This window comes from Ambystoma mexicanum, chromosome 4q (genome assembly GCF_040938575.1).
Source record: "Ambystoma mexicanum isolate Mex_15411 chromosome 4q, UKY_AmexF1_1, whole genome shotgun sequence".
Lineage (NCBI taxonomy): Eukaryota > Metazoa > Chordata > Amphibia > Caudata > Ambystomatidae > Ambystoma > Ambystoma mexicanum.
This window is the reverse complement of record NC_090928.1, coordinates 1,075,032,199-1,075,045,230: the sequence shown is the minus strand read 5'-3', so window position 1 is coordinate 1,075,045,230 and position 13,032 is coordinate 1,075,032,199. Positions and strand designations below refer to the sequence as shown.

General features: G+C 44.1%; 1 protein-coding gene across 4 annotated transcripts in view; it reads left to right on the top strand.

Annotated features, from left to right (window-relative positions):
* The window catches only part of WDR26 (WD repeat domain 26), a 1,161,882-nt gene that overhangs the window by 205,377 nt on the left and 943,473 nt on the right, over positions 1 to 13,032 (top strand). For 2 of the 4 annotated variants that reach the window (XM_069608650.1, XM_069608649.1), the window contains exon 7: positions 8,720 to 8,794. The exons of the other annotated variants lie outside the window; for them this stretch is intronic. In XM_069608650.1, the coding sequence (XP_069464751.1) occupies positions 8,720 to 8,794 (75 nt within the window). The remainder of the gene's footprint in view (positions 1 to 8,719; positions 8,795 to 13,032) is intronic. 4 annotated transcript variants of the gene reach the window in all.

Sequence of the window (13,032 nt, the reverse complement as noted above, 5' to 3'; positions counted from 1 at the left end):
ATCTCTCGGCCAGCTCACAAATAAACCCCCAGGTCAGAGGGGAAATAATAATTTTCGTCGCTTTCGCGGCCAAAGCTCCCAGAGGTGTTCCAACGACTACCAAAATCAAGGAACCTCATGGGGCAACAATCGGTTCCAAACATCACAGGGATTCACCAGAGGCCAGCGCAGGGGACGTACTACGGGTAGTGCCAGCCCTGCCAGAGGTGGTACGCCACCTAGTAAACAGTGACGTTCCACTTCGGGTCCCCTCCCAGGCATCCCCAGTAGGGGGCGGGGCACATTTCACCTTCACCCACGCATGGGAGGGGGATCACTTCGGACAGATGGGTGCTGTCCACAGTGTCAGCAGGATACTGTATACGGCCATCCTCCAAGACGGAAGGTACACTCGTTGGAGCACCAGAAAATCCTTCTCGAGGAGATTGCCACTCTACTTGCAAAGGACGCCATAGAACTCGTCTCGGGCAACTAGGTAAACCGGGGCATTTATTCAACATACTTCCTTGTGCCAAAAAAAAACCTAACGATGCGCCCAGTATTAGATTTGCGCTCTGTAAACAAGTATGTCAAGCCACAAAAATTCTGCATGACTACACTCCAAAAGGTAAACCCCCTACTAAAAAAGGGGATTACATGGCAACATTGGATATGAAAGATGCCCATTTCCATATTTCAATGTTCCCAGCACACAGAGGATTCTTGCTTTTCAAAATAAACTACCAGTTCAAAGTGCTGCCCTTCAGTATAGCCTCTGCTCCAAGGGTATTCACCAAGGTACTGGTGGTGATGGCGGCGCACCTACGCAGGGAGGCGATCCCAGTGTACCCTGAACGACATCACAGGGGAAACCCCGCTTAATTTGCAGACTAAATTTTCAATCAATCTCTTCCAATTGGGCTTCTCAATCAACGAGAAACAAATCAAGCCTGGTGCCAAGCACCTCAAAACTGTTTCTAGGAGCTCTCCTAAACACCCAAGAGGGGTTGGCCTTTCCATCAGTGGAAAGAATTCGGAACCTGTTGCTGCAAATTCCTCAATCAGTCCGGTCGCCAAATAAGGGTGCGCAAAGCGATGCGTTTGCTAGGCATGATGGCATCTTGCATTTACCCGGATCTCGCGCGCGCCTGCGCCTGCGACCCATGCAGGAATGGTTGGCGAAACAGTGGTCTCAAGCAAGTGGTCAGGGGGAGGATCTAGTGGTAGTTTCGCCAACACTAGTACAAAGTCTTCGCTGGTGGACAAGAGAATCTTACGAAGGGGAAACCCTTCTACAATCTAGAGATACAGGCTGTTGTCACAACAGACACCTCCCTAGCAGGGTGGGGAGCCCACTACCTGCACCATACAGCTCAGGGTTTCTGAGCAGTCTTCAGAGCACTTTGGGCATTTCGAACCCCTCCTGTCCAACCAGTCAGTGCAGATCCTAACAGACAGCACAACTGCAATGTTTTACCTAAACAAACAAGGGGCACTCGATCTCCCAATCTGTCCAGGCTTGCCCAAAATATTTGGAAATGGGCACTCAGACGGAACATTTACTTGTCATCCCAACATGTTCCAGGGGAACTCAACTCGCTAGCAGATGCTCTGAGCAGAGATCACCTCCCAGAGGAACACGAGTGGCAGCTACACGAAGAAGTCTTAGGAGACCTCTTCTCTGAGTGGGGTTTCCCCACTATAGACCTATTTGCCACAGGCGAAAACTGGCAATACCCAGACTTTGCATCCAGGTTTCCCCAGCCAGGCTCCCACGGGAATGTCCTATTGATGAATTGGTCAGGAATGTTTGCCTACGCTTTTCCACCAACCCCTCTGATGAGGAAGGTGGTCAACAAGATGCACAGAGAATTGATGACGCTCATCCTGGTTGCTCCTATATGGGCGAGACAACCATGGTATCCACACCTACGCAAACCCCATCACACTCCCGTGCCAGTACAACCTACTCTCCCAGCACGAGGGGCTCAGTGCATCCACAACCCAGCTCGATGAACTTGGCAGCATGGCTCCTGAAGTCATAGATTTTGGACAACTCCACTTACCTCAGGGATGTATGGATATCCTAAAAGAATCAAGAAAGCCTAACACAAGACACTATTACTATGACAAGTGGAAAGATTCGTTATTTGGTGCCAGAATAAAAGCAAATCAACCCAGTTGATTGTACTCCTTCTAATGTTGTCACCTATATGCTCCACTTACTGGATGCAGGGTTAGTGTTTAACTCACAAAGTGCATCTGGCAGCTCCGTTAGCCTACACCACTTCCCATAACAATGTGTCATAGTGGAAAGTGCCAGTTGTCAAAGCATTTATGGAAGGGGTAAAACGACTCCACCCTCCAATTTCCAACCCACCATCAGGTTGGGACCTTATTGTGATACTTGCTAAACTCATTGGACCTCCCTTCGAACCCATGCACAAAGCTAGTCTCAAACACCTGACTTATAAAACTGCCTTCTTAGTAGTCATTACATCCGTAAGAAGGGTCAGTGAAATTCAAGCTAGGATCCTTTCTTTACGGTACGTAAGGATAAACTGGTTTTACGCACTCACCCTAGGTTTTTTCCGAAGTTCATTTCCAAATTCCATGTTAACCAGTCCATTGCGCTACCGGCCTTCTTCCAAGAACCCAAAAGCTCTGCTGAGGTGAAACTGCACTCACTAGATGTAAGGAGAGCGTTCCTCTACTATGTAGACAAGACCAGACCGCTAAGTAAGACAGATCAACTGTTTGTCTCCATAGCTCTAGGCAGAGAAGGAGATTGCGTCTCAAAGAATGCCATCTCTAAATGGATAGTCGGATGTATCCAACTGTGCTATTTCCTCTCGGATAAAACACTGTCTTTTACGCCAAGGGCCCACTCTACAAGAGGTACTGGAGCCACTCTGGCTTTCATTGCAAATGTACCCCTTGACAGCATTTGCAAAGCAGCTACATGGAGCTCTATTCACACCTTTACTCAGCACTACTGCATTGACACTCATTCCAAGACAGATACTAAAGTGGGACAAGCGGTTCTAAGACATTTATTTGCTCATGACCCTTCTCACATCCCACCTCCTTCTTACACTGCTCGCTAATCTATGCACAACATGTGATCTAAGCAGATTCCACAAGCCTCAGAAGGGATACATTACTCACCGTAATCGTATTTCTAATGCTTGTATCTGCTTAGATTCACATGCGCCAACCCTTCCTCCCTTCTGAGAGAAAGCGCATGGATGCTTGTAGTCTTATCTTATCTGCTTGGATACTCTGTACTCCTCATGCTACCTCATGTCAGAAAAAATGCAATCTGAGGGTCCTACACGCGTGAGAGATCGTGGGTACAGTGGACGTCACACTAGGGATAGTATTACTGGCACGCCCTAGTTGGACGTCCCTTTTTGAGTTTCGAAAAACAAATTGTAATACTCTGCAGCTTCCACTAGATGTTGGCCTATGCGCAGCATGTGAATCTAAGCAGAAACAAGCATCAGAAATACGATTACGGTGAGTAATGTAAATATACATGCGATTGGGGAGGTTTCCGTATTCAGCTGATACAATTTATCAGTGTTAGGCTGCCCTCTGCTGTCCAAATGGCAAAGTGCATTTCTGTGGGCCCTTCCAATTGAACAGCTAGCATTGTTCCCCCCCGAAACTCCCCTCTCCCGGGTCGCAGTGCCAAGAAAGAATTACATGAGGGAGATGTCCAGGACGCATTGAATTGCTACTCCTAGAATGTCCAACAATCTCAGCTTCTGGGGACATTATTGTTCCCGATAGTTTTTGTGTAGGTAATTTAAGACCAAATCCCATTCTGCCTTAAATTTTGCATAGTCCCCTTGGACCAGGTAGGTTGCCCACTCTAGAGCGATGAAGTGTCAGATTTGAGCTTTCCAGTTTTGTTCACTGGGTATCGAAGGTTGCCTCCATTTTTGTGCTATTAATGAGAGCTCTGCCGCACTAAGAATTATATAGGCCTTCCTTTGTGGTTTTGGCAACTAAGAGTCCAGCACATCGCCCAGCATGGCCTCCAACATCCCTCGTCACCTGGGGGCCAAGGATGCCCCTCATTCCCTTGATTATCACATCCCAGATGGGCTTCAGGACGGGGCATTGCCACCAGATGTGGATCCAAGTACCCACTTCACTGCATCCCTGCCAACAAGTTTGAGTTACTGTGGGAAAGACTGTGTGTAGCATTTTGAGGTAGAGTGCCATTGGACCAAGATTCTTGTCCACATTTCTGATTTCCATGCTTCTCATAAGCTTCGAGATTTGCAGCCACACCTCCCACCACTGTTCTTCAGACAACAGAAGCGGTAGCGTGTCCGCCCACTGGGGCTGGGTCGACTATTTCATAAATATCCTGTATAAATTGCTGACCACTTGCCTGTCCCCGGAAATTGTAAGGAGGTATCTTTTTATGGGGGTAAAGTCCCTGGCTGCCGCTTTCTTCGTGTCATGAGACGATAGCCAGTGCTGCAGTTGAATAAACTGGAACCTGTCTTATTCCCTCAGCCCCATAGTTTCCTTGCAGTCTTGAAAGGATATCACCTCCTGCCTCTTCATCCTGTCCCTTGCACGAGTAGCACCCGCCTCCTCCCACCTAATGAAGGCCCCTTTTTCGAGTCCCGGGGTAAACTGAGGGTTCCGGATAAGTGGAGTGAACGGTGATGGAAATGTAGATCCTCCCCTCCTCAACAATGGTGTCCCCCACTAAGGCCGTTAAGCCGCTCTTGTACATATTGGGCGGCCTGTCTGCTTTTCCGCGCCATAGAACCTAGTCTAAGGGGCGCCCACCACGGCCCTGTCCATTCTACGCCAGATACATTTGGGGTTTCCTGCAAACCACTCTACCTTCAGCTAAGCAGCCCGGTAATGCATTTTGAAATTTGTGAACTCCCATTACTCCCGCTTCTACCGGGGCAATCCTACCCCCCCACGCCACCCTCGGTTTCTACCGTGTCAGATGTAGTTAGGCAGCAGCCTGTTGAGGCTGTTAAAGAAGCTAATGGGAATTACGACAGGGAGAGCCTGGAAATAGTAGAGTGCCCTGGGAAAGACCACTATCTTAATGATGTTAATGCGGCCCACCCACGATAGACTGAGGTACCTCCTCTCTGCAAGACATGCCTTGACTGGTCTCAACAGGTGGGTGTAGTTGGCTTGATATAGGCCTGGAGTCTAAGAAACCCCCAAATACCGAAGGGGCCCTTTCGCCCAAGCAAATCGCCCTGTCTGTCAGGGTTTTGGATGCGTCTCCCTGCAGTTGCATTATTTCCAATTTCTGGGTGTTGATATTCAACCCTGCCGAATTCTTCTAGGAGGCCCGTAAATTCTGAGGGAGGCCTCCCATTCAGTGAGAACCACCAATAGGTTGTCGGCAAATGCCATTACTTTATGGTCTTCCCCACCAAAGGTGACACCCCTTACACCCTTCTCCAGTCTTATTTTAACCACGAAAGTTAGCAGCTCAACATCGTCGCTCTAAAGAGCAAAACGCTGTAGGACGAATGCCTCCATACGGGCTAAAACAAAGTAGGTGCTGTAATGATGCTACTATGCAATCTTACGCCATCACAGGGACTCTGCAATGGAACGAGGTTAATTACGCGTCTATAAAGACACATCATAGAGGCCTTACACAGCGCATACCTCTCATGCCATCTGATACAAATATGCCTTTCAAATTCAAAAGAAGACCATTACCTACACGTTCAGCCTGTTCAATTACCATTAAGAAGTCACAAGGACCTATGCCCCCTTCCCTTCCTGGAAGTGATCATTGGTAATTTCTATACTTAAGGGGGACAGAAGTGACCCTATGAATTACCGACCGATATTTGCCTTTAATATATGCAAGAATAGTGTTACTGCCGTGAATGGCTAGTGAAGTATAAATTGGTCAGCAGCTCATTGATCCACTCGCCGCAGTCTCATCGAGTAATGTGTTATGTTTGACACAGTTTTTAAGGATAAACCAGCAACCTTCCCCAGGCTTAAAAGGGTGCTCTGCCAGAAAGAACACTGTTGAGCTGCTTCACAAAATGAGAATGGGCACGCTGAGACAACTAGGGTAACAGTGTGCTTCAGACGCATAGCTCCATACAGGATCAGGTATGTGAAGTAATCGCCTCGCACAGCCGCGCAAGCGTATTGGGGCTCTGCCAGAACTAGCCTCTAATATAGCAGCTCTGCATTTTCCCATGTAGGACCCAGGGCAGAGTGTCAGGCCCTAATGACTCATTTGTCGAAGGTGTGTGCTAGAAACAGACTAAGTGCAACCGCACGCACACACCAGTCATCCAGGCAAGTCCATGTGAAACTCTGTTCGTCCAAACTTCCAGTGCACGATAAATATCTCCTCGGCAGCAGGGTACATTAAGGTGTTCTACTAATCTCATTAGTGGACTTAGTTTGTTCTGCCATGATGAAATTCAGAGCTGAAAAAGCTCGAAGGACTGATAAACAGACTCCGCCCTCCTCAGGCCGTTTTTCTTAACCGCTGCAGATCGATATCACTTCTCCCTGAGCAGAGCAGACCAGTTTTATGTGAAGGCTGTGCATGTACGGTTTGGTTAATTTTGGAGGTTGTGTAGAGGAAATCTAGCTTCCTAAACGGAACCTTTTAAATTAACGTACACATCTCCTGTAAAGATGCAATACAAAGTAGGCCTATCCCTCAAAGTATGCTTGTGTCAATTCCACTGCTTCTATGCCCTTCCTAAGCTGTGGAGTTAAACATTGTTTCTGCCTGACCCAATGCGTCAAGTGGCTTATAAATTCAGTCTGGGTTTTCATTTCTTTGGTAATTCGTTTCCAAGAGCATCTGCCTGTTTTCTATCTTATAGTACAACCGATCTTGAGGGGAGAGCAATTTGAATTTCCATTACTTATATTGAAAAATGCATTCAGGATAAATGTAACAAACTGATATGTCCTGCTTTCCTTATTTAGGCATACGTTGTCCTACATATGTTATAAAGCCTAATTGGTTTGCTGCTCCCCATAAAGGAAGTCTATATTGTAGTTATGTTGGAATCCCCAACGCCCCCGAGCAAGTGAGAAATGTGGACTTGAAAGAGAGCAGCTAAAAGCAAGATTGGACTTGGTTCAGCACAAAAAAAGACTGACATTGAACTTTACTAACATCTGTGCTTTTGTTCTAGATGTAGCGATTAATATTTTCAACTAATAGTTAACTTCAGGTTCCTTTTTTATTCCTTGACTAATGATTGTCTGCTGGTGTCGTTTTTCTGGTTCTTATGGAGAGTTGTAACCCTTTTGTTTGTTCCTTTGTCACAGAGTTTAACCATCTGCCTCCCGCCTCTAATGAAATGGGTGACAGGAGCAATGTATCCTACCAGAATATCTTCCGTTAGTCATTACAGCAGCCCCACTGTGGCACAAAGTAGTTTTGCTCCTCTGAAGATTAGTCAATTTTAGTGCAATCTTTATTTAAATGAGACTATGTATAGTACACTTCACCTCAGTTTAGCTTAATGATTTATACTCTGCTTGCCTATTAGCATAACAATGCTACTTCCATTTGTTAAATGGAAGTAGGCTGTAGTTTTGGAAGAAAAGTCGATCTTGCCAAAGATGTTTAAAGATAACTGCTAACATGGCTTGCTTTGCCTTTTCTATAGACTAGCTGAAAGCAAGTGCCAATTTGTTTTCTTCTTTTTAAAAAAAAAAAATTCGAAGCAGTATTTTTTTGTTTTATTTGCTACACTATTCAGTAGAAGGATCTGCTGTTGGGGAAAGTCAATTTTCCCTAGATTTTGTTAGAAATGGCGTTTTACTCTTGGGCCGTGTAGATGCATGTACTATCAAAATGAGTAGTTAAAAGTTAAGATGAGAGGTCTGCATTGTCTTGAAAGCCACATCCCACTGTGGGAGCATTAGGTTACAAATGGAAGACAGTTGACATTTTGTTTATGATGTGCACTTTCGAATATCACAATAGGTTACCACTGTCCTGTTAAGATTTATGAAACGTTGTAAGCTTACTGCAGCAGTTGCAGTATTTCGGGCGTTTTAGTCGTCTATTTGGAGACGTGTTTCTTATGTGTGAGCATAGTATGTTGAATGCTTGAATGGTTAGAAACTGGGTAATATGTTGCTGTACGAGCTTTTTAAATTGGTTCTTAGGCTCAGACAATGGGGGCGAGGGGGTCTTTGTAATTGGATGCTTTCTTCCTAACGATGCTGCTCTCTTTAGGTCCATACAGCATGTTGCCATTGTATAGCTCAGTTTGACCAAGTTAACGTGTTATGTACGCCCATGTTTTGAGTTGCATTTTATTGGGCATTTAAAGGAAGAGGTTATTTGTAGCTCCCTCGGTACTGTCTTTCAGTATTGTGCAAAATCGACTGAGGCCAATGAGCATGTGACCTCTTTATAATATACCTTTCAATGTTTAGCCTTTAACCGTGTGTGCATTTTGGCAGATAACATGACACACACCTAGCGCAAACACTTTTTCTTTAAATCGAAGTTAGATTCAGTTGTTTTGCTGCTTATTTTTACTTCCTAAAGTTTGAAATTGAGGTTAGATTTGTTTGTTCTTTTCTCGCAGAATGCAGTTTAACAGCTTCTGCTAAATGTTACCACAGCATGCCCAAAAATGTGTGTCCAAAGCACAGCCTACATTTGTGGGTCCAATGTGCCTAGCTTACTTTAAAAGAAAAAAATCCTCAGAAGATGACTCTTCTTTTTCAGATTCCATCCAACAAAACAGGGACCGCGTCATCCCAGCTCAGGACGGAATAGTTACTCAGCCCTCGACGACACAGGGTCAGTAGTGCCAGGCACAAGTGTGCCTTTTTTGATATGTTAAGCAAAGCCTTTTTTAAAGCTTTTTTTCCTAACTGGCATTGCAATGGTTTTAAAAAATTGAGTTCAGAGATGCATGATTGATATCAAACATAAACTGCTGTAGTCTTATTTTGGAGCATTTGGCTCTAATCCCCAATATCGTAATTAGTCCTTTTCTCCTCAGAGAATGACTGGCATTAGAATAGCAGAGTAATTCCCAACTCGATATAATAAAAATTACACTGCTCTATTTAACATCTCTCTACCCCTTAAGGAGGCTATAACCGTCAGCTAATTTGACGTGCCCAGCTTAAAAATTGTCTTAATTGAGATTGGACAAATTCGGAAAACAGTGCATTATTCTATACCCTACATTTAAATTTTGCCTGTTGCTAATCAAACCTGACAATTGCAGTCATAAAATAATGTTTGAAATGTTTGCTGTTTTGTTGAAGCAGGATTCATGACCCACAAACTGCTCCAGTGTCTTAATTGAATAGCCAAAATTTGACTTGGCCCTTAAAAAATCCCAGAAGCATTGTCCTCCTTCTGGGTTTGCCAAATGGGTGGGGAAGAGTGAATTTGCCACACTGGGTGTGATGGTTGCGACCAGTTCACCTGTAGCTTCAGTCTGTCACCTAGTCCTTCTATTCACAGAACTTCACGTCCCTTGGAGCTGCAAGTCTCCCCAAAAATGTCTGTCACTGAAATCTTTGCCGTTTATCTAGAAAATGTGAAGCGTGACCTCAACAGTGATTTTCATTATCATGCATCGAACATGCTGGCCCTGTTCCAAGATTGCAGTTCTGCACCTACATTGACCATATCGTTCCTAAATCTTTGTGGATTGTTGTAATATGTATGGTTCCTGTTTTTGACGGAGGCAGCTGTACCCATGACTATAACTTTGCTGTTGGATGCCATCACAATCTGTTGGTATTGATGCCAGTTAATGTGTTGTGCGTTTAGGTTCAGCAGTAGGTTCTATGCAGAAGTTAATAGTGCCAACCTAAATTCATTGCCCCCCTGGTCAAATTGTGTAGCTTGACGCTCAAATGTCCTCTTTAAATTCTACTCGGCTCAAGAGAGCCAAACTTTAAAAAAAATGTTACCATTCACTCCGCATGCACACACAGCTGGAGATACACTTGCTTTGCGCAGTTGATGTGTCAATCGTCCTCTTCAGTAACGTTTGCTGAATTCTCCAGGAAATCAGTGTGCGTTTTGGTGGGGCGCCTTCGCAAAGTCAATTGACAGGTTTGTTATTGCAAGACCAATGCATAAATGCAGTTCATGGCTTTGAATGCTGTAACTTTCTAGTATTGACTGCTCAAGATGTTTATAGAGTTCCCAACGTGGGTTCCACCAGCTGAGGCTCAGTGAGGTGCATTGAGAACAGTGCATCAGTCTTCTATGGAGAGCGTAGAAAACCAGCCATTTCATAATTGTAAATTGACATGGTTAGCATTTAATATGAAATGCTAATGCAGAATGAGATGTGCTTTAGGTTAGCTGGAGTGCCAAGCAGTTCGGAGGTCCAGAGCAGAGTGAACGTTTTGGCAAGTAGGGTGTAGAAGTTGGTTGGGAAGGACCCATTTGAAGAGCTAAGTGCCAGATCAGCAGCAGTAGTGTATGTTGAATTGGCCTAGAAATGGGCATTTTGATAAAATGTTCAAACCTTCTGCATTGAGCCTGCATAGTTGGTGGCAATTTAGACCACTGTCGATCATACATACTTATTTCCTGTGGTTCATGTCCTTGCTCTGATTTAACACCCAAATTAATGAAACTTGTGCTTAGTGGCATCTGAGAAAATGCATTTAGATTGGGCTGTTTTTTTCTAGGGCAACCATTAGTCCCACGCATTGATGGACACAAACATAAGCCCCCACATGACTTTCTATACAGTAGGTTATCTTTATTTAGGAAGGCATAGGGTGGTGCTTCTTGATGGATCACCGTAATCTAAGCTTTTGCTATTACTCACTCAAGGTAAGGGGAATGAGGAGGGTTTCGTACAATGAAATTAGCACTCAGCCAGTAGTTGATGACCAATTTGTCAGCTCAAATTGCTGGCTTTATTCTTGGATATAAGCCTGTCCTGAGGTGACAGACGGCCACATTTGTAGGCTTCTTTAGCTCCCCTCCTAAAACGCCCAACACTCCCACCCCGCCCTACACCACCATACCTGTATTACGTGTGCTACATCACTCATCTGTTGCTTTGATTCCTTCCCTGTGTGGCACATCCTACTTTCTCTAATTTTGGCTGCCGCTGAAAGGGAAAAGAGGCAAGTGCCCAATGCGCTCTACACGACAGTCGCCTTTTTTGTATATATTGTTTGGGCTAGCCAGTTTTACCGACCTTACCGGCCTTACAAACTTGCCTAAATTTTGCCAGGGTGCGACTAGTGTGCAGTTACTGAGCAGTACGGCTGTGCCTGACCACATGTTGGAAAGCAGTTCATGTATTGGACAACAAATAGAATATTGAACTGCAGATTTATTGCATTAAAGTTAACGTGTCCGTAATCCATGATGTGTTTACCTAGACATTATCCAGATAAATCCTACCACAGGGCTAGGTTGCAAGGCACTGAATAGTATTTTGAAACTGCCAGGAATCTTCTGCAGCATGACAGTGTCTTGTCTTAATGTTGCACAGAATACCACCAGCACAACCAAATAGTAATTTTCAAACAAATATCCTTTTCATTTTAGTCTCAGTTGGATCCGATGAACACAAGTTACTTTAACATTAAGAAAACAATCTGAGGAAGCAAGGAAAATTTCAGACACAACTCTAAAGTGGCTTATTTTAAGTCTCCATTAAATTACAATATCGCAGGTTTAAAATAATATATTCAAAACATGCAGTGACAATAAAATTGTGGTATTGATTTAAGACCTCAAAAAAAGGTGTAATAACCAATTCAAGTGCAAGATATAGGGTTTCAGTGCCATTTATGGACTTTATAATTCAGTACAATTCTAAAAGGGGTCACAATATAGATACAACTAGAGAGAAATCATGTTGATATTGAAGCAAAAGACAAATAGAAATTTGACCTGTGTTGCAGCAAATATGAGTATATTATATTGGTCTTTATTTGTGGCTGTTAAGCATCGGGGGGATGAACAAGGAGTTCAGAAACTCTCCTACATTCAATGGTACTGCTACCTTCTACTATTGTTTAGCCTGTTGTAGTAATTTTTGCTCTGTGCCAGCCCAACAGAGATTTGGAGGCCTTGCTGCCATAACATTTCTATTGCCCTTCAGCCGACGAGACCAGTGTTGCCAGTCACTGTTTCTAATTCATGGATCCCTACCTCAAAAAAAGGGTCGGGTGGGGAGGACTATATCCGGTGTATAAATGCGACTATTGATACATGACATTTATGGTGGGTATCCGGTTTAAAATGATGAATTTTCTAGAAAAGTAGAGTTGTAATAGGTTCTGTGGGAGAGAGTATATTGTATTTGTTGAAATGTAGATTTCAGGATACTCTTGAATGAATGTCTTTTTGTTATTCAATGTCGGTCAATTCCCTGCTAAAATGCATTGTCGAGCTATCTTGTATCTTTGGTCATGGCAAAACTACATATGTCCTCTGGGTATGATGTAATACAGCAATGTTTTTTGCTCCTCTGCCATCCGACAGAACTGCTGCGAACAAGGGAGATTTCCTATGTTAATCAGGAAATTCAGCACTGCAGTATACATCACACACATACACCATGGATAGTTTAAAAATGTAGAGTAGCCTAGGCATAATGACCATCTCCTATTGTGCAAAACTGCCCATTCTAGATAAAGGTAACCAGAGCCAGAATCCTATCAATTACTTTTTGTAGCCTAAGGAAACCATGCTCCAGTAATTTTGAGGGCAAAAATACAAAGCATTTAAATGTCCTAAGAGTCCAGTGTTGGGGTGTTGATGGGACTGGGCTGAGGAGTCAACACAAAGCTGACCCAAAGGGAGCAAATTACATTTCCCAGTTTAATGGCACTGCTGAAGAATAAACCAGAATCCTTTGTTTCAAGCACCATAGGCAAAGTATGAGCTGGATCCTTGAGTTAGTAACAAATCAGCACATAATGCTGCAGTGTTTGCTGCCCGTTCCTTCTTATCTGTTTGTAGCTTTTCATCACTAGTCCAAAAGGAACAGATAATAGGGGCATCCCTGTCTAGTGCCATGTTCTAGTAACCACTCT